The sequence below is a fragment of the Malaclemys terrapin genome, chromosome 8, assembly GCF_027887155.1.
Source record: "Malaclemys terrapin pileata isolate rMalTer1 chromosome 8, rMalTer1.hap1, whole genome shotgun sequence".
In the NCBI taxonomy this organism is placed as follows: domain Eukaryota; kingdom Metazoa; phylum Chordata; order Testudines; family Emydidae; genus Malaclemys; species Malaclemys terrapin.
This window is the reverse complement of record NC_071512.1, coordinates 13330775-13356771: the sequence shown is the minus strand read 5'-3', so window position 1 is coordinate 13356771 and position 25997 is coordinate 13330775. Positions and strand designations below refer to the sequence as shown.

Genomic DNA, 25997 nt, shown 5'->3' with positions numbered 1-25997 from the left:
GTTGTTTTTATTGTTAACATTTAAAATGGATATAAAAACATAAATACGTAAAAGAAAATTCATGAAAATAACTAATTAAATAAAAATATTTAAAGAGCAAAAATATTAGTACTTTAATATGAAAGGACAAGTCTAGAATCCTAATATAACCTTTCCAATAAGGGACGATGGGGAAAGGGGAAGAGAGGGACAGCTATTCTGGACACAGTTTCTCTACTGAAAAGGGAAATATTTTCCTTGTACAAGATGAAATCCTAACTCCCCTGATGTCAGTGGGTGTTTTGCCACTGACTTCAATGCAGCCAGGATTTTATTCAGAGCACTTTAAGGCTATATTACACACCCTTGGTGGCAGCGTGTAGTATGCATATAACTACACACAGCCGTGAAAAGCAGGCTTGTCCATGCTGCAGTGTGTAGCGACATATGTCAGTGAAAGGGGAGAGAGAGAGAGGAGGCAGTGAGGAATGACTGACACCTGCGCCAGAGTCTTTCCTTGCAGCGGGGAAGGGCTCCAACAGCAGGGAGGCAGCAGGACACTACTCCACTAAAAAATACAGTTTAGACAGGGAGGCAAGGCTTGGGAAAGTAGAGCATGCAATCGCATACATACCCGTGTCCTTCAGGTTTGGCTTTACTCACCTGAGCTGTGTCTCAACACTACCACAGCTATTTGTATCTGTGCTAGGGTAGCTATGTGTTCTATATACTGCCGTAGGATGAATCAAGTCTTCAGAGAGGAAGGCGGACAGCTGCATTTACAGTAAAGAATCTTCTTCATCAACACCTCGAAAAGGTCTATTAACTAATTCTAGAATTGGATTCAGGAGGAAATATCTCAGCTGAAGCTACACCAATTTCCACCAAGTCAGAATACGGTCCAAGAACTATTTCTGTTTCTTGGGAACCAACCTCCTGATCACCCCTTAGGACAGGGGTTCTCACGACAAATTTTTGGTGGCCTCAAAGTGCGGCCATCAACTCTTGGTGGTGGCCGCACGGAGAAATTTTTCCTAAAATACTTAATTAACTTTAGGAAAAACAAATAAATATGCACATACATATGTCCAAATCATTCTAATTTATTGAATCTTTTTGCAGACTCAATAATAAAAATAATGTAGTTGTCTCTATTGTTTACTGAACCTAAATAGAATAGAAACACAAATAAGGTACTCTGCAGGTTCTTGTCTCTTTTGTTGTTGTTTCTTTTGCTTTTTTGGTTGCTTTTTTTAAAAGACTTGCTAGCTAGTAAGTCTGCTGCTGTGAAAAGTGATATTAAGAAACATACAAACATACACATAACAAACTTTCACATCAGCAGACTTACTCAGTCCTGGCAAGCCCAGGGACAAATTAAGCCTTGGATGGGGAGGTTGGTAGGGGTAGTGGGGAAAAACATGACAGGTTGGTGGAGGCAGCATAGAGTCAGGGGTGATGGGGGTGTGAGCCTCGCAGCTGGGGGTTGGAGTCCGGTGGCCAGAGCTTACTGCCTGCCACCCAGGGCTGGAGCCTGACCCCACTGTCCCCAGGAAGGTGGGGAACTCACTAGCTGCCTGCTCCTCCAGCATTTATGTCTCCAGAAGGGGGGCGGTGTTCAACCCATGCTGGTGGCCCTGTGGGAGGGACCACTTCTTTGCCCCCTGTCCCGCATCACTGCCCAGGAGGCTGTGGCCACAAGAAAAGCCACTGCTGGCTGCATGTGGCCCATTTGAGAAATGCTGCCTTAAGAGTTTCTAGTATGCACCCTGAATAGCTAGAGAGTCAATCCCAAAAAGATGAAGTCAGGAGAGGGTTCCCAGTTGAAGGGTTGGGGAGCAGAAGTTCTTTAGTTTTGCTGGTATTTAAAGAGAAAGCAGGAGAGAGAAGCAGCTGTACAGTGTCCATATATATATATATATATATATAATATTTCTATATTTTAGTATAGTAAAATTACACTTAAAAGATTTATTTGTTATTGAGAGCTGGTATGTATATATATATATACAGTGACTTTACACTATAGCCTGTCAGATTTAATTTGTACTACTGTATGCATTCAATGCCACTAGCTTGACCAAATTCTTGACCGTTCCATTACATACGCACTGTGCTATGCTGATTTCCTTATCCATATTTTGATTCCGTCCAGTCTGTACCACATCTCTAATTTTATTTTATCTGACAGCAATTTCCATATATATATATACATACCAGCTCTGTCAATAGCAAATAAATCTTTTAAGTGTAGTTTTACTATACTAAAATATAGAAATACTACTAGTTATTGTAGCTATCTAGTTTTACAATCCTAGAAATCCCTTAGATAGATGTGCTGGATACTGATAAGATCATTATTAAGAAGGCAATCCTACATTGTGAAGATCTGAGCCTCTTTCTAAATGGGATTAATCTCATGCTTGCCACTAGTTCTCAATATGTTTTAGCTCCACTGGAGGCATCTGAACAAGTAATATTGTAAATTTAAAGTGGCAAATACTAACTGTCAGCCGGGACAGCTGTCATTGAAACACACATACAGTGATTTTTCCAGCTGGACAGCTACATAGTGTGAAACCAAATAGATTTCCTGGAAGTTTGTAAACCATTAAACAGAGCTAGTTCATATGTATTGAATTCAATCAAATATATGAACATCCTCTCAGAAATGTTTCAGAATGCTGAAGCCCCAAAACAAGCTGCTTCTAAGAGTGCAAGGTACAGAAACCAGCAAATAAGATACAGTCCTAAAAATAACACCATTTGGGACTGAATCAGTCTTATACAACGCCAGCTGAAAGACACATTTGTGTGATTCGTTAACTGCCTGTGTATGCTTTTTAATCATAGGCTTTGTAGCTCACCTGCACTCAAACACTAAGATTTCTATCAGCCTACAAAGATAATCTTGAGCTTTTCATAATTAGAAAGAAACCTTCATAGTGTTGCAGAATGGAGAGAGATTAAGATCAGAGAGGTTGCAGATGGAAAAGTCCTATTAAGCTATCCAATCCACACTCTCTCTCAATAAAGAATTGTTCATGGTAGAACAGTATATTTTCTAGAACTGTGTCCAGTCCCATTTTAACTCTGAACCTACTGTATTGTTTCTCCAACATCCTTGATTAAATAGATTCTTCCAAAGCACTGAGGCATACTTATGTAAAGGCACGACATCCATTTTCTTTCACCCGCCCAGAGTCCCAGGATAAAGAGCATATATTGGTAAGTAGTCTGTATCATCATTTTGAAAATAGGGAACCCAGAAGCAACTATCTTCTATGCCCATTGGAGAGGCTATATAGAATTCCACACTGATTTTGTGCTAAATTCTGACCTTAGGCTCATGCATATGCTTCTCGCTGATTTCATCTAAGTGCAAAATTTGGCAAAAGTTATGAGGATGCAAATTGCTGCCAGACCTTTGCTGCAAAATAAAATTATATACTAATGTAAAGGCACAACATCTATTTAGCTTATTGAAAACATATTACCGACATTTTTGGGGGAGATGGGAGGATGAGAGAGAGAGAAAACAGGATTGGAATAAGAATATTTGAGTTTGTTCATGAGCCCAGACATCTCCAATTTTCCAGTTAAATTGTTGTCAGATAAAATAAAATTAGAGATGTGGTATAGACTGGACGGAATCAAAATATGGATAAGGAAATCAGCATAGTACAGTGCGTATGTAATGGAACGGTCAAGAATTTGGTCAAGCTAGTGGCATTGAATGCATACAGTAGTACAAATTAAATCTGACACGCTATAGTGTAAAGTCACTGCAAATCCCAGCAAGAAAAGCTGAGCTTTGTATAAAATGCAGTATAATAGGATGAAGGGGGTATGTCAGAATCTGACAAAAGTATACGTGAAGAATGAAGCAGGGAAAGTCAATGCCGCTCTTCATTCTGTAACATAGGTTCGACTGACAGAGGAGCATTTCAAGACTGTCGATCTTGCAAAAAATAAATAAAAAACCCATGAAAAGGCAACAACATATCTCTAACTGGAAGAAAAATCTTCTAATGTGGGTACATTGCAAGGAAAGTAAATTGTTACAAAGTGTTTGAAGAAAGTCATAAATTAGGGGAGAAAATAGAAAGGAATTACAGCAAGAGGAATAGTGTATGCATAGTATTTGCCACACAAAAATAGTGAGAGACAAATGAGTGAAGACACTAAGTGGGTGTAAAGAAAAAGAAGAAAAGAAAAATGAACCGAAGTGGAAATAAAAGAACTTCTGCTATGGGAAAACAAAGTAAGGATGGCAATTCACTGTGCTAAAAAATTATTTTGCTGTGTTGCCAAAGTGTGTCTGTGCATCTACTTAAATAGAAAAGTCATAGACCAAAAGTGCATTTCAAATAAGTGGAACAGCTGTGATGATGAATGGGGATATTTTTGATTGTCCATAATTAATATTTTTTCCCAAAGGCAAAGGAATTTCATCCTTGTATATTTTATTGCCCAATTACAATCACTAAGCAGTTAGTGTCACAGTTTCAGGGCAACTGCACCTGCATTCCATGGTTCACCAAGGATACCTGCCTTAGACTTCTGGCTTTCAGCCATTACCTTTCTTGGGCAGACACCCTGTCATAACTATAAAGGGAAGGGTAACAGCTCTCCTGTGTACAGTACTATAAAATCCCTCCTGGCCAGAGACTCCAAAATCCTTTTCCCTGTAAAGGGTTAAGAAGCTCAGGTAACCTGGCTGACACCTAACCCAAAGGACCAATAAGGGGACAAGATACTTTCAAATCTTGGGGGGAGGGGAAGGCTTTTTGTTTTGGGGGTTGTTCGCTCTTGGGACTGAGAGGGACCAGACATCAATCCAGGCTCTCCAAATCTTTCTGAACAAGTCTCTCATATTTCAAACTTGTAAGTAAACAGCCAGGCAAGGCATGTTAGTTTATCTTTGTTTTCTCAACTTGTAAATGTACCTTTTGCTAGAGTGTTTATCTCTGTTTGCTGTAACTTTGAACCTAAGGCTAGAGGGGGGTCCTCTGAGCTCTTTAAGTTTGATTACCCTGTAAAGTTATTTTTCCATCCTGATTTTACAGAGATGATTTTTACCTTTTTCTTTAATTAAAAGCCTTCTTTTTACGAACCTGATTGATTTTTTCTTGTGTTTAGATCCAAGGGGGTTGGATCTTGATCCACCAGGAGTTGGTGGGAGGAAGGAAGGGGGATGGTTAATTTCTCCTTGTTTTAAGATCCAAGGGGTTTGGATCTGTGTTCACCAGGGAATTGGTAAAGAGTCTCTCAAGGCTACCCAGGGAAGGGAATTAGCTTTGGGATGGTGGCAGGGGACCAGATCTAAGCTGGTAGTTAAGCTTAGAAGTTTTCATGCAGGCCCCCACATTTGTACCCTAAAGTTCAGAGTGGGGAAGCAGCCTTGACACACCCATGTTTCACTCACTCCTGACCAGGGATTTTAAGGCTGCGTAGCTCACGCCCTTACACTGTGATATCCCCAGCAAGCCAGACTGCCTAAAAAGCCCAGGGCCTGCACTTTGCTTTCTCTCCAAGGGCTATGAACAGCGTATTGCCCATAGTTATAAGTTACCACACAGCTCCTTCCAAGCAAGCACATTTATTCTATTTGTACAACTGTACTATTAGTTAGAAAAGCATTAGAGTCCCACTGGCCCCTCTGGAGATCAGGAAGGTGAATTGTCATCCAGTGTTTGTGTTCAGATTAAGTCTTGGGGGGATCCAACTTCCTGTTGGGAAGCAGAATCGCCCTTCTCCAGTTCTCCATTAGCCTGTGCCTAACTTCCATTTTATTCTTCCAGTATTTCCCTAGAACTCATCTTTGAGCATTCTAGGATCTCATGTAGGTGTCTGTCAAGCTGGATCATCTCTTGGGCGTCAGACTGCTGCTCAATTCCAATATTGCATATAACGTACTCCATGATGCCTTATGGTAAGGTCTTACAAAAACAAAATTTTGATGTATCCTGAACATTTTTACTGATATAATTTACTGGTTGTCCACGCTCTCCACTCATTGAGCAAGTCTGTTTGCCAACCAACCAGATTACTGTCAGATAATTTGGTCCACCTACAGTGGACTGAAACAACTTAAGTACTAACTTAACTGCCATCTGCTGGTGCTATTAAATGTTGGGACTGAGGAGCCAATACTGGGGAAAAGGGAAACAAAATATAAATTCACTAGGATTAATCTTAAATCATCTTCCATGGATTTCCTGACATGAATGCCTCCCGGGATGATTAATTCTTCTCCATGAAGGCTTAGTGGAAAGCCATCAAACCCTTATTCCCTGGAAAGAGGTTGGGAATCCTTTAATTTTTTCACCAGAAAAAAAAAAGGCATAAATATAAGTTATGAGAGAAATCTCTGCCTAGGAAACTAACTGCTTTGCATAAGAAATAAAATGACCCAATGAGAACAGCACAGGCTGTCATAGAGACTGGTAGTAAGAAAAAATGCTGGGATGAAGGCAGAGTTACCTTAGGACTTTAAATACCCTTTATTTTCCCATTGTCCAGATTCCATCCCAGTTTTGCATTCATCATCCTAGTAACTATAACAGTACAGAATAAACTGCCAATGATGTAATATGAATCAATCAATCTGTCCTTATACAATGCTATCCCTAAAAGCAGCATGACATCTGAGCACTTCACAGATCAAGAACAGAAACAAATTTTTAAAAAAGCAAAATAAAAATAAACAAAACGAAGAAACCAACATCTTAGACACTATCTTTGTTATCTTTTAGTAAGTGTAGACCTTGCTCAGACATTGAAATGTGGTTGATCTGTAGTTATGTGTAAAGGCCATCAAGTCTGACATTTAGATAATTGGATAAACTGGCAGACCATAAGGATTCAATCTATAGTGTTATCCAGATACTGCTATTTGGGGATTTTAATCTTAATTGAAGAAGCCAATAGGGAAAAGCACCGTGAAGAAGTCCTCTCGCCAACATAATATTACTCAAATAATTAAAGTATCTACTTATGTTGATTATAGAAAACAAATAGAGAGCCCTTGCCGACTGACTGAGATAAACTTCATCTCTAGTTCAAACAGACCGGTTTGCACTTTCTGGCTCTGTTCTCCAACCACCGAGACGTAGCAGTACAAACAGCTACATCTATTATTCCAGTATATACATTTATCAGCCTAATAGTTATTATTATTAATATTATTGTGATCGTAGACGGGCGCAATCTATACGAGGGCTGAAGGAGCGATCGATCAAGGTGATCATGCTGAATATTATTGTGCTAGGTGCTGTGGAAACACACATTAAGAGACAGTCCATGCTCCAAAAATCATACAGGCCAAACAGATAAGACAGATAAAGGGTGGATTAATGGAAGCATTATTATTCCTGGTTTACAGATAGAAAACCAAAGCATAGAGGGATTAGGGGTGTGACTGCATTGCAATCAGAGGTGTGACTGCAGCACATGCAGACATACTCACGCTAGCTGTGATCTAGCTAGTCCAAGGGAAGCCACAGCAGGATGGGCAACAGCACAGCCTATACAAACCCACCCAGGACCCTGAGTATGTATGTACTCGAATGACTAGCCCATGATGCTGCAGCTTCCCTGCTATTAGGTATGTCTGCACAGCAATCACTGGTTTGATTGCTTCTTGTGGAGACATACCGCAACTAGTTTTAATCCAGCTAGCCCAGCGGTGAAGCCATGGCAGCATGGGTTTCAATGCTGGCTGTACAAGCCCGCCTGGAACCCTGGGTAATTACCCAGGCAGCTAGCCCATGCTGAAGCCTGCACTGTCACAGCTTCACTTATTATTGGTACTCAAGCTAGCTAGATCAAAGCTAGCTTGGGTAAGTCAACAACATGCTGCAGTCACGCCTCCGATTGCTGGGTAGGGATACCCTTGCCAAGGTTACCTGGGAATAGAACGCAGGTCTTCTGCATCTCAGTCCAATGTTTTAACTATAAGAATATCCTTCCTCTAATAGACACATGGTAAGTGGCTCTTTATACATTTTGACTGCAGTATTTTATTTCCCAATATCTGTAAAATCAAATTTTTTTTTCTTGTCTTGTTTTTTTGCCCAGGCGTGGGAGTTTTTTCACATAACTCCTATTTGCTGAAGAGTGACTCTAACCATTGCTCTATTGCTGAAAGTTTGAGGGTTTATTGAAACCGAAACACAAAACTACTCCTTTCTGACATAATTTCATGGTGTATTCAGAAAACCATTCATGCATGACACTGTATCATTAGATATAATGCCGCCATTGCAAGGACACCGATTACTGAAATAAGACCTCATTTTCTTCAACAGTATATACAATTAAGAACGAATACAAAACTGGTTCAACAACATAATTTTAAAAGGGCAGACTATATGCAAGTGTGAAAAAAAAAATTCCAACAACTTTCTAATGAGGAGGAAGAGTACAAGGCCTAATTTTCAAAGCTGCTGCGCACTTGCAGCGGCATTGACTTCAACTGAATTTGTCAGGGTTTAGCACTTTGGGAAATAGCTCACTAGCTCACTTGTTGAACCTGCTCTTTTTTAGAAAGTGAAGATCCACTCTGGTACTCAGTCTGGAAAAGACAATATCTCTTATCTTATAACTGGCTATGTTGTATGTGGAACTAGAGCACAGGGAATGGATATTCATCTCAAGGACAAAGTATGTAACTTGTAAATTACTTTGGCTCCCACTAATACGTTATTGAGGGAAAATGCCATAGATCAATTCATTCCAGTACTATATTTAATTAAATAAGGATCAGCATAAACTCCATGAGTAGAAACATTAGATTACTCTTCTAGGGCAAAATGAGATATCAGCATGTTGCCCTGATTCCTGTATTTCCAAAGATATATCAATAAAAATGAAGCTTTCATAAACTAATGTGTATACGCAAAGTAGTTTGTGAATGGTCTGTTTTGTTTGCAGAAAACAAAATCAACAATATTTATAGAAATAGACCTAGGCAGATTCAAAAAGTTTATAAAACAAAGGCATTCCACTGACCCACGTATATTTTATTCTTATATATCTGCCTTAGGACTCTCCCTTTTCATGCTTAGTATTTTTTAAAAAACTTTCTGTCCCTTGTAAAACAAGATACGTTGATTCTGAGGCTAATTAGCATCTAATGACAATGTATCACATTTGAAAGATGGGCGTGGCAGCCATTTCTCCCTCATTAAAGATGGAAGGATGGTCCAGTGATTAGGGCAGGGTACAATTCCCTGCTCTGCCACAGAATTCCTATGTGACCTCAGCAAGTCACTTAGTCTCTCTGTGTCTCAGTTTCTTTCCCTTCTCTAAAACAGGAGTAATAGCACTTCCCTAACTCACAGAAGGATTGTGAGGGCAAAGACATTAAATATTATGAGGCATTCAGATACTATGGTAATGATGGTCAAAGAATTGCCAAAAATAGACATATTTCTGCCATTGAATCCAACTTTTTTCAAAAATACCCTTACAAACACTTATCAATAAACAAGGGGTGATGAATAGTTCTGCAGACATTCAAATACTTCTGAATATCAAGTGTCCAGTGATCTAAAGATAAAGGAATTGTTCTCATACTTGACCACTGTGACAGACGCAGACCAGTGAGGTACAGGAGTCTAGTAGAGGGCAAATATACTGGTCACCGGATGAGTAGTTTTCTGTTCCCTGAGTGACCAGAGCAGGGGCTGCACTAGAGTAATCAGGAACCTGCTAGAACCAGTTAAGGCAGGCAGGCTAATTAGGACACATGGAGACAATTAAGAAGAAGCTGCTAGAATCAATTAAGGCAGGCTAATCAGGGCATCTGGGTTTTAAAAGGAGCTCACTTCAGTTTGTGGTGTGCGTGTGAGGAGCTGGGAGCAAGAGGTGCAAGGAGCTGAGAGGGTGTGCTGCTGTTGTAGGACTGAGGAGCACAAGTGTTATCAGACACCAGGAGGAAGGTCTCACCACATGGTCCTGTGGTGAGAATAAGGAAGGTGTTTGGAGGAGGCCATGGGGAAGTAGCCCAGGGAGTTGTAGCTGTCATGCAGCTGTTACAGGAGACACTATAGACAGCTGCAGTCCACAGGGCCCTGGGCTGGAACCCAGAGTAGAGGGTGGGCCTGGGTTCCCCCAAAACCTCCCAATTGACCTGGACTGTGGGTTCTTCCAGAGGGGAAGGTCTCTGGGCTGTTCCCCAACCCACATGGTGAATCTCTGAGGCAAGAAAATCCGCCAATAAGCGCAGGACCCACCAAGATAGAGGAGGAACTTTGTCACACCACCTAACTACCACTGGGAAATCTAGAACACCCCACTCATACCTTTCTTCTGGTACCCGGAGCTACATTTGATAAATGTAATTTTCAGCTACACTTTATATTCAGTAGTGTGTGCTCTGTACGGCATGTCACATTGGATTGGAAATAATCTATGACTGCTCCCAGTACATTGCGTTATATCACATGGCTTCTGCTACTGCAAGCTCTCTTGATTTGTGACCTTGTGGTACATTACCTAAGAAAATATGCTTTAAAAATCATGGAGCACAGCTCCCTTCAAGATCTGGCCCATTGATAATAACGGACATGTGTTTGGAAGGAATTGGCTGTAGTTATGAACAAAATAGTTGATTATTTATATTTCCTGTTTGCAACTAGACTCTCATTTAACATCTTTATAATTTAATGATGGTCGTGTTTAAAGGCTGATCAGGGTCAGACCTTATTGTGAGAGCTGTTGTAGAAACAGGGAGCAAAAGAAAGCTGACAGACAGCTTATCATCCAAACTCTTGATCCTACAAATGAATCTGTGTGGGGGTATCCTTTGTGCCTGTGTGAAGTCTCATTCACTTCAATGGGGCTCCACATGGACAAAATGGGTCCAACAATGCAGAACTGATTGCAGGATGGGGGTCTAATGTATGAAACAGAAATACCCATATTGTTCAGTTATCTGTATCTACAGTATGAGTTATTACAGAGCAGCTAAATCTTTACTTTAAACCCATTCTAATCCTTATGATAATCATGCTGCAATGACCAATATAATAATCTCCCTAAAATTCAGGCATATCAGATAGAAGGTAACAGAGGAATTAACAAAAGAAGAGAGAACTTGGCAAAGACTAGTTGTAGAAAGGGTTTTCTAATGCCATCTGACCTTCATGAATCAGATATATGTAAGCAGCAGTGTGAGTTATACCTCTAAACCGCTCCCTCTTTTCTCAGATTAGTTGCTGACACCAACTCTAAGTCTTTGCTGGTGTAAACTGTTATAGATCCATTGACATGAATGGAGTTGTGCCAATTTGCACAAGCAGAGAATTTGGTCCACTTAATTTTCTTTCTCCTTGTACAAGGAATGCTGTTTGGATGACTCATGATGATATTGGGGAGGCTAGATATAATCCCTGATATGGAAGGCAAATTCTAAAAGAGACATTTATAGTTGTGCTCTGACAACAGTTTCCTACTTGGTAGGTAGCTTTCTGTCTGAAAAGGCAATTCTGTTTCCTACATTCTGGTTCTCACAATGTTTCTGTCTTGAAAATTTCACAGGTTAATGAGTGGAGAAGTACAGTTTCCAAAAGAGAGAGTGTACAGCAAATTTAAATAAACACAGAAGAGACTACACCATTAAAATTATTTTAGAGCAATGCAAAGCTGATTGGATACACAGACCCAAAGTCAGAGCTGTTGTAAGCAGGTACAAAACCATTAGGACTGGAGTCTGCCTACAAAATCTTATTAGAATTCCTGATTTCTCTCAATTCAATTTCCCCCAATTTTTATGCTATCCCATAATTCTTAATGAGAGTTATACATTCCAGGTAGAGCTGAAATTGTGAGGTACTATAGGTACTCATTATGAACTGTCCCTGTTGTAAATCGAAAGTAACACCTTTCAAGTCAATGGAGTCATGCTGGTATAAAACTAGTGTGAGATAGAATGAGGTCCTTAGTCCACATAATTTGCTTTTGAACTGGTCCAAATGAATTCAGAGGTTAACTTGTATTAGACATGAATCAAAATTTTCAGAAGTGGCCACTTGTTCCAAGTGCCTCAACTTCTGGATGCCCAACTTGAGACACACTGGTCCTGATTTTTAGAAGTCCCGAATACCCGCAGCTTGATGTAATAGACCATTTGAAAGACATTTGCAGCAATTATCCTGCAGAAACTGTTTCTTCACAGTAATTATCTAGAGGTAGGTTCTCTGATCTCTGTCAATTAACCAGTTTCCAAAAACTTCAATGATATCTAAAGGAATGCCAATGAATCTGGCTGAGTGTAAAGAAAAGAAAAACACTTTTTTTCACGAGCACCGCGTGTATTCCCTGCTGCAATGCTCAATACCAAGGTCACTTCTAATTGAACTGGGAAGAAAGAAAAAATAGAAATCACAGAGATGATGAAGGACAATCCTAAGTGGGGGTGGGGGGAGTCCTCTGGAGGACAGTTCCATTTATGTTAACTTTAACTCTTACCACTAATTCTGGTAGAATCCAGATTTTAATTGCTTAAGTGAATTGTTCACGACCTGCATTTTGGCTATGTCAGATTTTTCTGCAGGGGACATACATTTATTCAGCCATGTAGCTGTTCCAAGACTGGCATCACTGCTTCTGCCACTGTCAGAACAGGCAACATTTGTGAATAGTGGTGTGTGCATTATAATTTCTAGGGTGACTTTGTCTGTGGGAGCATCTCACTCCAGGATGCCTTAGCCTTAGGACATACTTCATTTTTTTATTGGGCAAGTGTATTTGAGTTAAATTGACCTGCTAATTATTCCTCCCATCTTGTCAAGTCTTGGTCATGACAGTTTTAGCCTATTATTTCTCATATATACACTCACTATATCCCCCCATCCCTCTCATCTCATCCCAGTATTTCTTCCTCTCATTGCTGGCACAACACCAGTGATCCAAATGGCATAGAAAATAATTAACTGGATGTATAGCCAAATATCATCAATACAATTCTTTCTTGATTGTTGCCGAACCATCCCTAGCACATCCACAAATCCTCTAATTCTCACCTACTGTGCAATCCATTGCCAAAGCCCCAATAACATGGGACCAATACACTGTAAGTTTCCCCATTCAGTTATATGAGAAAATTATGACTTTCTGTTCCTCTCACAGAGCACTTACGATTGCCACAACAACGCTTATGTAACAAAGTGTACTATTTTTAAGGTGTTTGTCTTGTTCAAAGCCTTACAAAACAAATGCCATAGTAAAATGTTATTACATCGGAAATTATTAAGTTCCTACTGACTACAATGCATACAACGTATACAATGATGTTAATTATTTACCAGTCTGATTTCATTCTGGTATTTCATTCCAATGCTCATGGATTTAACAGCTTCATAAAGTGTTGTGCTGGAATAAATCATCCGTCAAAAATGTATCTCTTAGAAATAATATGTAGCACACAGTCATTTATCATGATTGAGGTAAGATGGACAATGGAAACTCTATAGCTTTATATATATAATGATATCCTACCTTTGAAGAAACAGTCTTTGCTGTGGATAATGTAGATTTTCTTCCTCTGCAAGCATGAGGCTCGGTGGAGTTCACAGTGATTTTCATAAAATTTGCCATCAGATCCACATATTGGCATATAACTAGATTTGCAGTCTTCTAGGCATTTGCATTCAGGCTGATTAGTCTCCTTGTTAACAACACACTTACTTCCCCGGCCACAGTACTTTTTTTCACATGATGCATGTAGGCCATCTTGCCCATAAAGCACTGAAAAAGTAGAAAGTTTAAACATTAACTATATTTGCTTAACGGGATTTAATTGGTCTTTTGTTTTAGCGTATACATTGCAAGCTTAGTGGATATAAGGATTCCAAGGATACATGGGCATCCTATGGACAATATTGCAACTGTGATATGGAGAGTATCTTCATACATAGGCTAGCAGTTCTACAGCCCCCATTCAGCAATGCATTAAAGTGCATGCTTAAGTGGTTTGCTGAATAGTGATGGGCATAAGAATGTGCTTAAACATAAGCATGTGCTTTGCTGAACCATGGTCTTCAATGACTAAATACCTACACTACGTTCATTCTGCAGTTCTGATGTGGTATTTTAAGACTTTGTTGGGATTATATCCTTCCTCCCCAATTTAAACACTGAAAAAAGCAATGTCTATTGACCTGTATAAGCATCAATGACCAAACTAGATGCGGATCTCTTTTTCTGGTAAAACTAACGGTTCTTGAATTCAAAGAAGACTACTCAGGTGTCTCTCATCTGACACTGGCAGAACCCACAGCGGCTAGCAATGACACAATTAAGACTCTGAGAGCTGGTGACAATTGAACAAAGAAAGAAAAAAATGTGTCGGACTGACCCGTAGCAGGGGTCAAAGATTAATCATTTTTGTATAGGGTGGAATTAATCATGTTAATGTACAAGCTTAACTTTGTGGCTGATGCTTTCGTTCACATTGGCTGTACCATATATTGGGGTTCGTTGGTTCTTTAACTTCATTCTTGCATTTTGCATTACTTAGTTATATGCAGGATAGATACCTATTGCTGGACCTCTTATAAATGTATTAAATAGATATCAATAAATAACTCACTCTACAGAAACAAAACAACAGGTATTTATTAACTATTGGTTAATCCATTGCTTTTATTTCATTTTTATATCATAATAAATATCATAATAAACAAATCACTCAGACTCTAACCATACAAACCTCCATTTAGCACCCCATGTACTATGGGCCAGACACACTGATATCCGTACCTAGGTTGGCTAGCAGCTTCCTACATGGGTGACATTTTCAAAAGTGCTCAAGGTTGACCTAACTCTGCTCCCAGTGAAGTCAATGATAAAATTCCCATTGATTCAATGGGAGCAAAGTTAGGCCAATGCGGAGAGCTTTTGAAATTTCTCCCCTGCGAGGAGTCTCATTAGAGTCAATGGAATTACTAATGGAGTTAAGCGCTTCCCAATATGAGTGAGGCCATCAGCATCCGGCCCTATGTAAATATAACAATAAATAATGTCTAGTTTCTTTTAGGTATTAGCACAATATGATGAACTGAACATTACTTGCATTTTCTATTGTTTGATATTATAATCCTAGGAGATTTAATTCTAGACTGCACCTAAAATTTCTGCACTGAACGGTTTACAACAGACCTATTATTACTATAATTTATAGAGGACAGGGTATTTTGAAATAAGCCACTGTACAAAGAATAATAACTAGCATTACCCTCAATTATGAGTTTTGGAAAATTAGAAGATCACTGTGCTGCATTAATTGTAATAAGCATAAAGTTGAGAATTACAAAGGGATGTTGCAGAAAGAATAATTAAAACATGAAGGTAATTTGGTCACCAACATTTTACTGCAAGCTTTAATTAATCTCCCTTGTTGCCCATTTATGATTTCCCAATGCTACATGATAGAAAATGCAACAGTGTTAAAAGCAAGACCTCCGGATCCACTGCAAACACCAAGGGGTTAAAAATAGTTGTACAAAATGCAAGTCAAAGTTTCCACATGTAACAAAACCCATTTTTGCTTCTTGTTAAGTTTTTGTTTTTATCACTGTAAATTCGAAAGGAAAAGAATCTGTTATTGGAGGATTAACTATTTGACTCAATAACTCATTAAAATTCCTGCACCTTGGCAGGCTAAGAAATATTGACTTTTTCTTGACCCGTAATAAACTAGAAGGTCAAAAGTGTCTCTGAGCAGTTTAAAAAGTACAGTCCCTCAGAGGGATATCTGAATATCCTCTATTCACTTCACTAAGTGTTCAGCATATCTCTTCAAACTATCCACAGCAATACACATATTGTGACCTCTACATGACCTACTGTCAAGGTCATCTATAATTACAGTATCTATTGTACATTTGTCAGAACAAAGGTCTCGATGTTTGAGCGAAGAAACCCTGTTAAGCAACTATAATAATGCAAGTTTGACTCGTTCAACAGAACGTAGCACACTAGGAAATGCATGTCAACATTTCCTGGTGCCGTTTAAGATAAAATATTTATTTTAGATTACATTTTTTGTGTTTTGTTTGTTTATTTTTTATTCTGGTAAGATAATTGACCTCCCACTCCTTCTGCAAAAATCAGAACTAAATTAGATCAGTTTCTATGCTTTCTTCTTAGACCCCAGATATCCTACAGTGTGACCACCCACACAGAGTCATGGACATTCTTTTGTAGGATGGAAAAGGTTGAGTTCCTGCAAACCCTGGTTGCTCGCTTAAGACTGTAACCTGTCCTGGATTGTGTGGATGTGCTGAGTTGTGAAGGGGATTTTAGTAATCTTAAACTATCCACCCCTAAACACACACACACACACACACCCATCCTTCAGCTAGGCTGGATTTCTAACTAGTACACAAAGCAGAGCTAAGTATCAGAGGGGTAGCCGTGTTAGTCTGGATCTGTAAAAAGCAACAAAGAGTCCTGTGGCATCTTATAGACTAACAGATGTAACAGCTTATGCTCCAATACATCTGTTAGTCTATAAGGTGCCACAGGACTCTTTGTTGCCTTAAAGCAGAGCTAGTTACTTTGCTCTCTGGTATATATTCTGCAGTATGTTGCTAACACTAGCCGGGAGCTGCATGCTGCCCTTCTGGAAGGAAAAGCACACTGTCAACCTTTGGAACTCATTGCGGGGGATGTTGTGAAGGCCAAAACTATAACAGGGTTCAAACAACAATTAGATTATTTCATGGAGGATAGGGCTATCAATGGCTATTAGCCAAGATGGTCAGGGATACAATCCCATGCTCTGATTCTGCCTAGCCTGTGATTGCCAGAAGCTGGGAGTGGATGACAGGGTATGGATCACTCGATGACTGCCTGTTTTGTTCATTTTCTCTGAAGTATCTGACATTGGCCACTGCCAGAAGACAGGATACTGGATCATTGGTCTGACCCAATGAGGTCATTCTTATGTTTTTATGAGTAGGAGGATCTCAGTCATACAAGAGGAATCCTCACAGAAGTCATCAATTGTGGCACTGGAACAATGGTCCTGGTGGCACAAAACTTGTCCTTGTTTCAGTTGTGATATTTTCTCTCCTGTATTTATTTATAATTGGGACATGAATATTTATTTGCATTATAGTAGAATACAGAGACCCCAATCGGGAGCAGGGAGTGACTATGGTAGGCATTGTAGAACCATAAGGGAAGACAAGGTCCATGCCCCAAAGACCTTACAGTAGAGTGCCAAAGTTTGGTCACAGGGAAAACTTTTACATACAATTTAGTTAAATCCTTGCAAAAAGTGCTGCAAAATGGAAATCCTGAAGCAACCTTCAGTGTAGCAGCGCTTGATACTGTCATGATTTTACTTTGGTTACCTTTGTAAATGGCTGCAAATTAAGTATTTAGTTAATGACAATGATGCCACTGGGACATTTCCCCACTTAGGAAATAATGCACCAGAACTTCAACTGTGTAAGTCGGCATAGTGCTATTGACGTCAATGATCTGCATTGATTTATACCAGCTAAAGACTAAAGCAAATTTAACATCATGCTAATATTTGTGTGTTTGCCATTCCTAGCGGCTAACTTAACTGAAAGATTATCTAACTGAAGGGTCCCCATTGGGAAGCTACTGTGGTGCCCCAGACTGTGTGATGCATCCCAATTTAGACCCTTTAGCACATGGATTTTAAAGATAAAGGCTTAAGATACACTGAGCAGTCCAGAAGCCACATGGAGGATTTTAAAAGACATTCTTAATTAATTAGCAGCTAAGGCATGTAAAAGTCCCCCATTAAACTTCTGACCTTGGTCATCCAGTGTAAAATCTTTCTGAAGTCTCAAAATCACAGAATCATAGGACTGGAAGGGACCTCGAGAGGTCATCTAGTCCAGTCACCTACACTCTTGGCAGGACTAAGTATTATCTAGTTCTAGACCATTCCTCACAGATGTTTGCCTACCACTTCTCTTGCTATCTCTTGTGATGGCTATGTAGAACACACCTCATAATTACCCAAAGAGCATTCAATTGTAAGTAAACATAGAATTTCCATGGCTTCTCAGCTAAAATCTGTGCTGTAGTAGGGCCAGATAATGCTGGAATGGCATTCTGGCTCTTTTGCCACATGGAGGACACCATTTTGTTCTCAAAATGGCATTCTTCATACAGCATGACCTCGCATGCAAGGTCACACTACATGTAGGATGACATTTGGTAGAGCGAAATGGTGTCCTCTGCACAGCATTACGTGTGCAAGGTCATGCTGGCAAAGTTATTCCAGTAGTTGCCCCTTCAGGACTACACCATTGGTTAAAACACTGAACTTCCCTGCTTTTGAGACAAGAATGAAAACAGGGATGTAGTTCACTAATTAAACATGAACCCCCCCTCAATATTTTTTTCATGTTATGAAAGCTGAATGAATTTCCCACTCCTACAAGGATTATAAAACACAATAATGGAAAAGGTAATCAAGTGAAACTACCAGCTAACTGCTTGCAGTATTTATGAGCCCCACAGCACTGCATGAAAAAGATATAATTCGTTTAATTTATTAGTCATAAAGAAAGTCATTTACCTAGGTTAAAAAATGATCATCTTGTAAAACAAGCCACTTTTCAACACTAATTAAATTTACCAAACATGGCCAGAGCCTAAGTAGGTATATTATATTAAAGTTAGTATGACGAGAAGCAGAACTTCATTTGTCTCCATCAATGACAAGATTCTGTTCCTCAGAATTTTGGCTGGAAACATGAGAATTTTGGGATTCTGGTTGAAAAACAAAGGCCAGATGTGGTTGGTCAGACAGCTGCAGTTCAGGAACTGTGTCAAGTCCTTTAACAGGGTTTTGTTTATTTCAAAATAAAAATTTAAAGGCAAAATGAAGATGTAATTCCTATCCTCAGATTTATGAGGCTATGCATCCTCTAATCACTGATTAATTCATGAAGTTCGAGGCCCTTTCTGCCTTTTATACATTGCTGAAGATATTACAAAGTATAGTCAACTTTTCATAATTTTCCCATCCCTAAACCCTATTCCTTACTTTGACAAAACTCCCAAGGAGTTCAATTCAAAATTAGCTTGAATAAGGAGCAATATAATAAACTGGGCATCATCATCACACCCAGCGTTAAAGTCACAGCAAAAAAATAGATACATTATATCAGGCTTCTGACCAATTGTAATTCTGCAATTCTGCACTTGTAAATTGCAAAAACGTTAATTATCATGTTTGCATAAATAAGAAGACGGCAAATTCTTTGAGATGAACACTGGGCTAATTAATATCCATAGACACACTTTTGGAAATTGTTAACTAGTCCTAATTTACAATGCAGGAAACAAAGCCACAAATCGCGCAGCAAGTCGCTGTCAGAATCAAGATTAGATACTTCCTGGTCCTCTGTTTCCTCTTATTTAAAAGAAGAACTATCGTATACTCCTGCTTCATAGGCAGTGATAGGAACTCAGTGATGTTTGCAAAATGTTATATGATTTTAAGGTATTTTATTGTACCTGCATGAAAATCAAATCCTCAGAACTGCAGAAACTACTACAGTAATTTCTTATGAACCAACCTGGTTTGTCCTTTAGATCTCATGGAATAACAACATTCATTCGGCCACTGCTGAATTATGTGCCTGCATCATTTCTGATTGGAATATATAGATGAGGTGGATTATTTTTTTTCTTTTTTTAAGCAAAACACACAGAAGCCCAACGCAGCAGAAATGATCTGATAACAATTTAGATGTGGAAGATCCACATACTGAGCTGTGCCTAAGCATGGAAAATTTACACCCAGAAAGAACTAATTTGAGAAAACATAAGCAACCTTAATTGCAGTGGTTTTCTACTACTAGAATATACTAGAGAAAGGAGGGAAAGGAAAAAAATATATAACCTCTACTAAATAAAAAACCTGCAGTAAATCAACTGTGAATGTATTACTTCACTGCAGTTTCAAGTTCAGATTTTTTTGTGCATCTTGGTTGCTACCTGCAATAATCACGTACGATCCAGTCCTGCAAAAATATGATTCCCATCTCTATTAGACATTAATTTTTTGGGAAGAATACAGACTGTAGATACATTTGTTGCTTGGAACTCCCCATACACTTGACTTAACATAATTTATTTCGCTTGTGCTGATAGTAAAACTGCAAATACCACAGCATGGGACCTTCCACCTTCTCTGACTAGCACATATTTAACATATGTTCATAGGATAATCACGCTTTGAAGTAATATAAGTTCAGACATATGCAAATACCACTGGCTCCTGTTCAGCGAACAAATATGTGTATCCAGTCTTATCGTTGCAGTAAAACTAGTGTAAAGCGATGGGCAAAAATTCACTAACAATCTGCATAACTCTTTAAGGAAATCTCTTTTTTTGCATTGCATGCCTATTATGAAAATGGAGCAGCAGCAAAAGGAAATTCACCTCAGAAAAAACTACTTGGTGTTGACTGAATCATTACCAACACAACCATTATTTCTGTTGCTAGTCTTTGCTGTTCTGATTTCTTTCTTTCTTTTTTTTTATCAAGATGGTGACTCATCCTGGAAGAAAAATATAGAAAATGGGACATATGCTTCAAGCTATTTTGTTAATGATGCAACCTGCTAAAGTTTAAGTTTGCTCATGACATTTGGCACTACTGTTCTATTGAAAAGATTAACAGGTTTTATTATAACTACAAGGACTGCCCAATCTTTCAGGTAATAAGGAGGTTTGGAGGTCATGTGCATTATTCACAAGCACTATCTAGGGAGAGAAATACACATTTCTCACTCACTATTCCAAAGAAAAGAAATACAGTAGCCTCAGAGGAAAAAAAACAGAAAATTATCATCCACTACATTAATCTAGAGGCCCTATCGGAAAGCGAAGATACTGCATCTAAATGATGACATGGAAATATTGTTCAAAAAGCCATAAAAGATAAAGCTATAATTGTTTCAGTTATAATGAACATTCACATACATATAAACAGACACACACTCTCTCTTTCTATATCTTTATACACTGGCACCTCTCCAGATAGCTACATTTCTTATGAGTGCCAAAGCCATGGATGGGTAATGCAAGTCATTCCAAAAGAGTGCCAACAGAATTTTATAGCAAACTGCACTATTTTACGTTCTGAGGATGCCACATATTAAATTAAAAACCAAACACTTCCAAAATTACCTCACTATTTTAGAGATTTTTTTTTTATTTACACTCTTGTTAATATATCACTGCATATTATACAAGGTAAATTAGTTAGAATGATTCCAACTGAAAAAGCCTCTGATGGAGACGAAAATGATTAGGCACAACTTAGAAGTTTCTAAAACTGATCAAAAATAGCTCTTCTATATGTAAGAATGTTGTGGTTTTCAGATCCAATCTTTCAGACTTTCCAGGCCTACAAACAAATACTGTCTCCCAATGGAAAAGTAGGACTTTCTCCATTCCAGTGGTATAAAGCTTATACTTCTAGGTCCTGTCTTTGGACATTAAACCTGCCACCAGTGCAGAAAGAAGCAGTGTCTCTGCTGTGCCCCCATATATAGTGTTTTGCAAAAATGCCAGATTGGAGTGGAAGGAGGAAACATTTCTCTGGCAGATTTTTTACTTAACAGCAGCTGTTTGAAATTGTTCGGTTGTTAATCATGTTTGAATAAGTCCTGGCAGGGATGGAGTGGACTATGACCAGACCCTACACTACTGAAGCTGATGGGAATTTTGCTATTGATTTTTATGGTGCAGAATCAAGCCTCTCGTGGGCAAAATTGAGGGGATCCAGTTCAAGATGTCTGCTAAATCTAACTTATCGACTCAAGATACCACCACGTTCTACATGGAGAATATGACAAAAATCAAGAATAGCAAATAAAGCTGGCAGCCATGAAAGCAATATTTAGCTACACTGTCATAAAGTGGATGCAGCAATATGAATCAGTGAAGGCAACAGCTGCTGATAGAAGAAGAGATGAAACAAGCTTTGGATTGACACAGCTGAAACCTATAAAATAAGGACAAATCAGTAACAGAGGAAAAAGTCCCCATAATCAGTATGCTTCTATGGAAAAAAAGACAATTTTGCATTTGTAACCAAAGGGCAGGATACAATCTGTTCCTATAAAATGTCCAATTTGAACCTGATCAATCCTTTAAGAGGATTTCCAGAGTATAGCTTTAAAGATACAGATATGAATTCACTGAACCAACTGCAATTCTCCTCCCCACTCTCCACACATATCAGTGGATTCCAGTTATGGACAACCAGAATAACTGTTAGAGGATGGACTCTTTCCTAACGATGTATAATCCTCAGAATCATATATCAAAGAAACTGGTAGAAGCAGGAGAAAGTATAAAATTGCTACAAGAAACGGCAAACCTATCTTGAAAAGACTTTTCATTATACGTTTTCTGTGACTGACCTGCAAAAGCCTGAAATCCCAATAATGTGCACTGAGGGAACTGCTTAATTTGTGTGAGTATTCTAAGTATTTATCCATATAAAATTCCAGTTGTTGGCATTCAGCAACTCTAAAAATTAAGCCAGAGGCACCCAAAGTTAGAGAACACTTATGAAATTGTGGGCTTTAAAACTTTTCTGTGTAAATTTTTGCATCTTAAAATGGGGATTAATACAATTCCCCTGCCTGACAGGACTATGAGAAGGATTATAGATGACATTGTGAAAAGGCTTTGAAAATCTCAAGTGCTATACTGTGTTATTATGAGTATAATTTGGACTAAGTTTTGCCTAATTTCAAACCCACTCAAACACTATGGGATCAAACGTTTGGTGCTAACACACGTTATTGGCATGGTGTTATATTTATGAGAGTATGAAACAAGAAACAGAGGGCATGGATACCAACAACTCAAAAGAGCAAATACTGTAAATTATACCTGGAGATAATTGCAGAAGAAAAATGTAAACCTGTGTTTGAAAATCTGGCCAAAACATCCATGTCATTAATGTGTGACAGTCACGCATTCTCTTCTCTTTAGCGAGAAAAACCTGAAGCAGATCAGTCATCAAGACTTACTGGCTTATTTAGAGGATTATATATCATAGGTACTTAATAGTCAATGTAATTTTATTATATTATTACAGTGCACCAAATACAATTTAAAGGCTAAATTATGTTTGGCTGCTGTGTCATTGGGATTCATATTGATCCAAGGACAGAATTTGGCCCTGGGTTTGGTGACTGGAAATGTCATGAAGGAGATGACAAAATCCCTTTGAAAAAAATCACAGAAGTAATGAGACACATTACTTGACTCTACAGTTACATCCCCATCATCCATAGAAGGCCTTTCTTTTTAAAACTTAATTTATTCCAAGGTACCCAAATTTAAAGCTTAGTGAACAACTCAATGGGCCAATGCAGGAGTTAATGTGCATATCTTTCTGTTATGTTTAGGTCTTTACTATCATAGTGCTTCAAAATAGTGTGAAGCACACAGAAGCAAAGAAACTCTCCAGTATCTGATTGGTAGGATCTGGATCACAGTAACTGTGGGAAACAGAACCATTAGAGTTCAATACCCTACACACTTCTGAAAGAAAGATATGAAATCCTCATAGGATTTTGCTCAAGGTTGGTCTTGTTGCATTTAATTTCTTCCATCAGCCCTTCTCACTGCCCTGACCTTCAATCTTACTTTCAGGACCATCCTTCCTTTCCTCTTGTTTTCAGTTGTCTTTTGTCCTTTGACCACTGCAATGAGTGCTTGCACTCTACGGGCTATTGTAAAAGATTTGAACGATCAATAGTTCATGGTCATGTATCCATTCTCCCCTTCCCTGGAATAAGACAGAGTTCTCGCTTCACACTTTGTTTCAACAACTGGCTCAATAATACTTGTTTGAAGTGGTAGAAATAGACCTGACTTAGAACACCAGATCTAAGCTTCCGTGGCTTTTGAAGAAGTTCAGATCCAGATCATTTCTCTCTTTCTATTGGTTCCCATTAGAACAGCAAATCCAAATACGCCTGAACTTCGGAAGAGTTTGGATTGAGTCTGTGTTTGAAATCCATGGCTCAGGCCTATCTCTGCTTGGAGAAGGATCAAAGCAATAGCCATCAGTATGTTGCACCACATTGCAGCAAAAGGTGAACCTACCAACAGCCATCACTGTATGATCCCTATGTGTAAACAACTCATTTACTGTGGAAATTATTTTTTCTATTGTATTAGCAGCCATGGTTCAGAAACTACAAAAGCTAAACTCTGATATGAGGACGGACCTTACAGTCTCGAAATCGCACGGTCTCTGATTTTGGTCATCCACTGCCCAATTTTGTAGTAAACTCATTTATAGGAGAAAAATTACTTTTCTCATTTATTTTATACATATTTCACCCTGACACATGCATAAACCAGATGGCACTGCATATTGGATAGATTGATTTTTCAATTTCCTGATTATTCATTTTCTCACTCAGTACATCAATTTATAAGACTCCACATAGAACCAAAATAGCTCATCAGCGTATTTGTCCCAGAAATGAAAACATATCTGAATTTAATTTATTTTATTATTTTTTGGTTGCAGGAGGAGTAGGTAAACAGATATCTTTAATGAATACCCATTTGGCCTCTTATTACATTATTCTCAAATGCTGCTCTTGGGGAAAAAAGATAGATCCTCACTCATCCCGAGCTATGCTATTGCTCTGTGAGGTCTAAATGATGTGATTAATTATAGAGTTATAGACTTCATGATAGTGAAGCCTGTGTCAGCATTTCCAATATCAACTCCTTATTTTAGGTTTTGTGGTCTGCAACTGTGTCTTGGCATCAAACGTTTCATTCTTGGAACAATATTTTAAGTGCTCTCGGGGCAGGCCATACAAGTACAAAATGAGTGGCACTGCAAGCTTTCACACAATGCTCTCACTGGTGAAGAAGGAAAGAGACTGGCATCGTGACCTGGGCATCTCCTTACTAACAAATTACAATAAATACTATAGCTTTCTTCATTTAATTATCCCGTAAAATTCATTAAATTATCCTCTATTCAGTGGGAATAGAGCATGCACGGTAATTTTTGGGAATGAAAAACAACTTAACTGCACAAACAAGAAAGGACAAAGGTTTAAAACCTGAACATTCACATGACTCTCACAAATACGTACACATCTCCCTGCTCCTATATTTTTGGGTGGTCTCAAGAGAGAACAAGGATGGCCTCTTTTACAAGAGTCACTCCAAATTAGATTAAATTTCAGGTCGTGTGTCTAGGGAGACTAAACCAATAGTTTTAAATCCCAGCAAATAATTAACAAAACCCATTAAGGAAATGTTCCACTTAGTTTATTATGCATCCTATGAATAGCTAAAGATAGATAATGGTGCTAAAAAGATAGATTAGGCATATACAAAGTTTTATTAAGAGTCTATTTGTGAGCTTCAATATGTTTGGGTGTAAAAGTTGCCAGTTTCAGAAAATAAATGGGAAGAAAATAAATAAATAAAGCTATTTAGCTATAAGGGGTTTGTATTAGTGCAGGTATTTCAGGTGTGTGTGTGGGAGCCTACTGCTCAAAGTATACTGCATGTTTGACTCACTAGTGCATTACTTGATTGAAGAGGCATATTCAGAAATGAGATTAGTATCATTCCTATATCACATCCAAATCAGCATAAACTTCTTGCTGAAAACTGTTGAGGTTGCACAGTCTTTTCAGATTTTTTTCCCCCAAGAAATTTCATTTATGTTTTCTTGCCTAGATGTTGTACAGCCTCATACATTATAAGCAAAAGAGCCTTACCGTATAATAGAAGTGTGAGGCAGGAGCCAAGCAGTTCCATTACAGGGGGAATTACAATCATGTAACTAGGAATGAGGATGTATTACATCTGTGTGGGACATAGAAGGAAGGACATTTTTATAAATCAATCTTGAGTATTCTTACTCAAGAAGGAAAATAACTAGTGGCGGTATTCACCAACTCAGTGTCATTTGCCTGCCAGTGTACATTCCCTAACCTCA

The 25997-nt window shown here is 38.6% G+C and overlaps 1 protein-coding gene across 2 annotated transcripts in view; it reads right to left on the bottom strand.

Moving 5' to 3' along the window:
* Nucleotides 1-25997, bottom strand: part of FSTL4 (follistatin like 4) — a 471972-nt gene that overhangs the window by 318796 nt on the left and 127179 nt on the right. For both annotated transcript variants that reach the window (XM_054036449.1, XM_054036450.1), the window contains exon 4: nucleotides 13486-13734. In XM_054036449.1, coding sequence (XP_053892424.1) covers nucleotides 13486-13734 — 249 coding nt within the window. The remainder of the gene's footprint in view (nucleotides 1-13485; nucleotides 13735-25997) is intronic.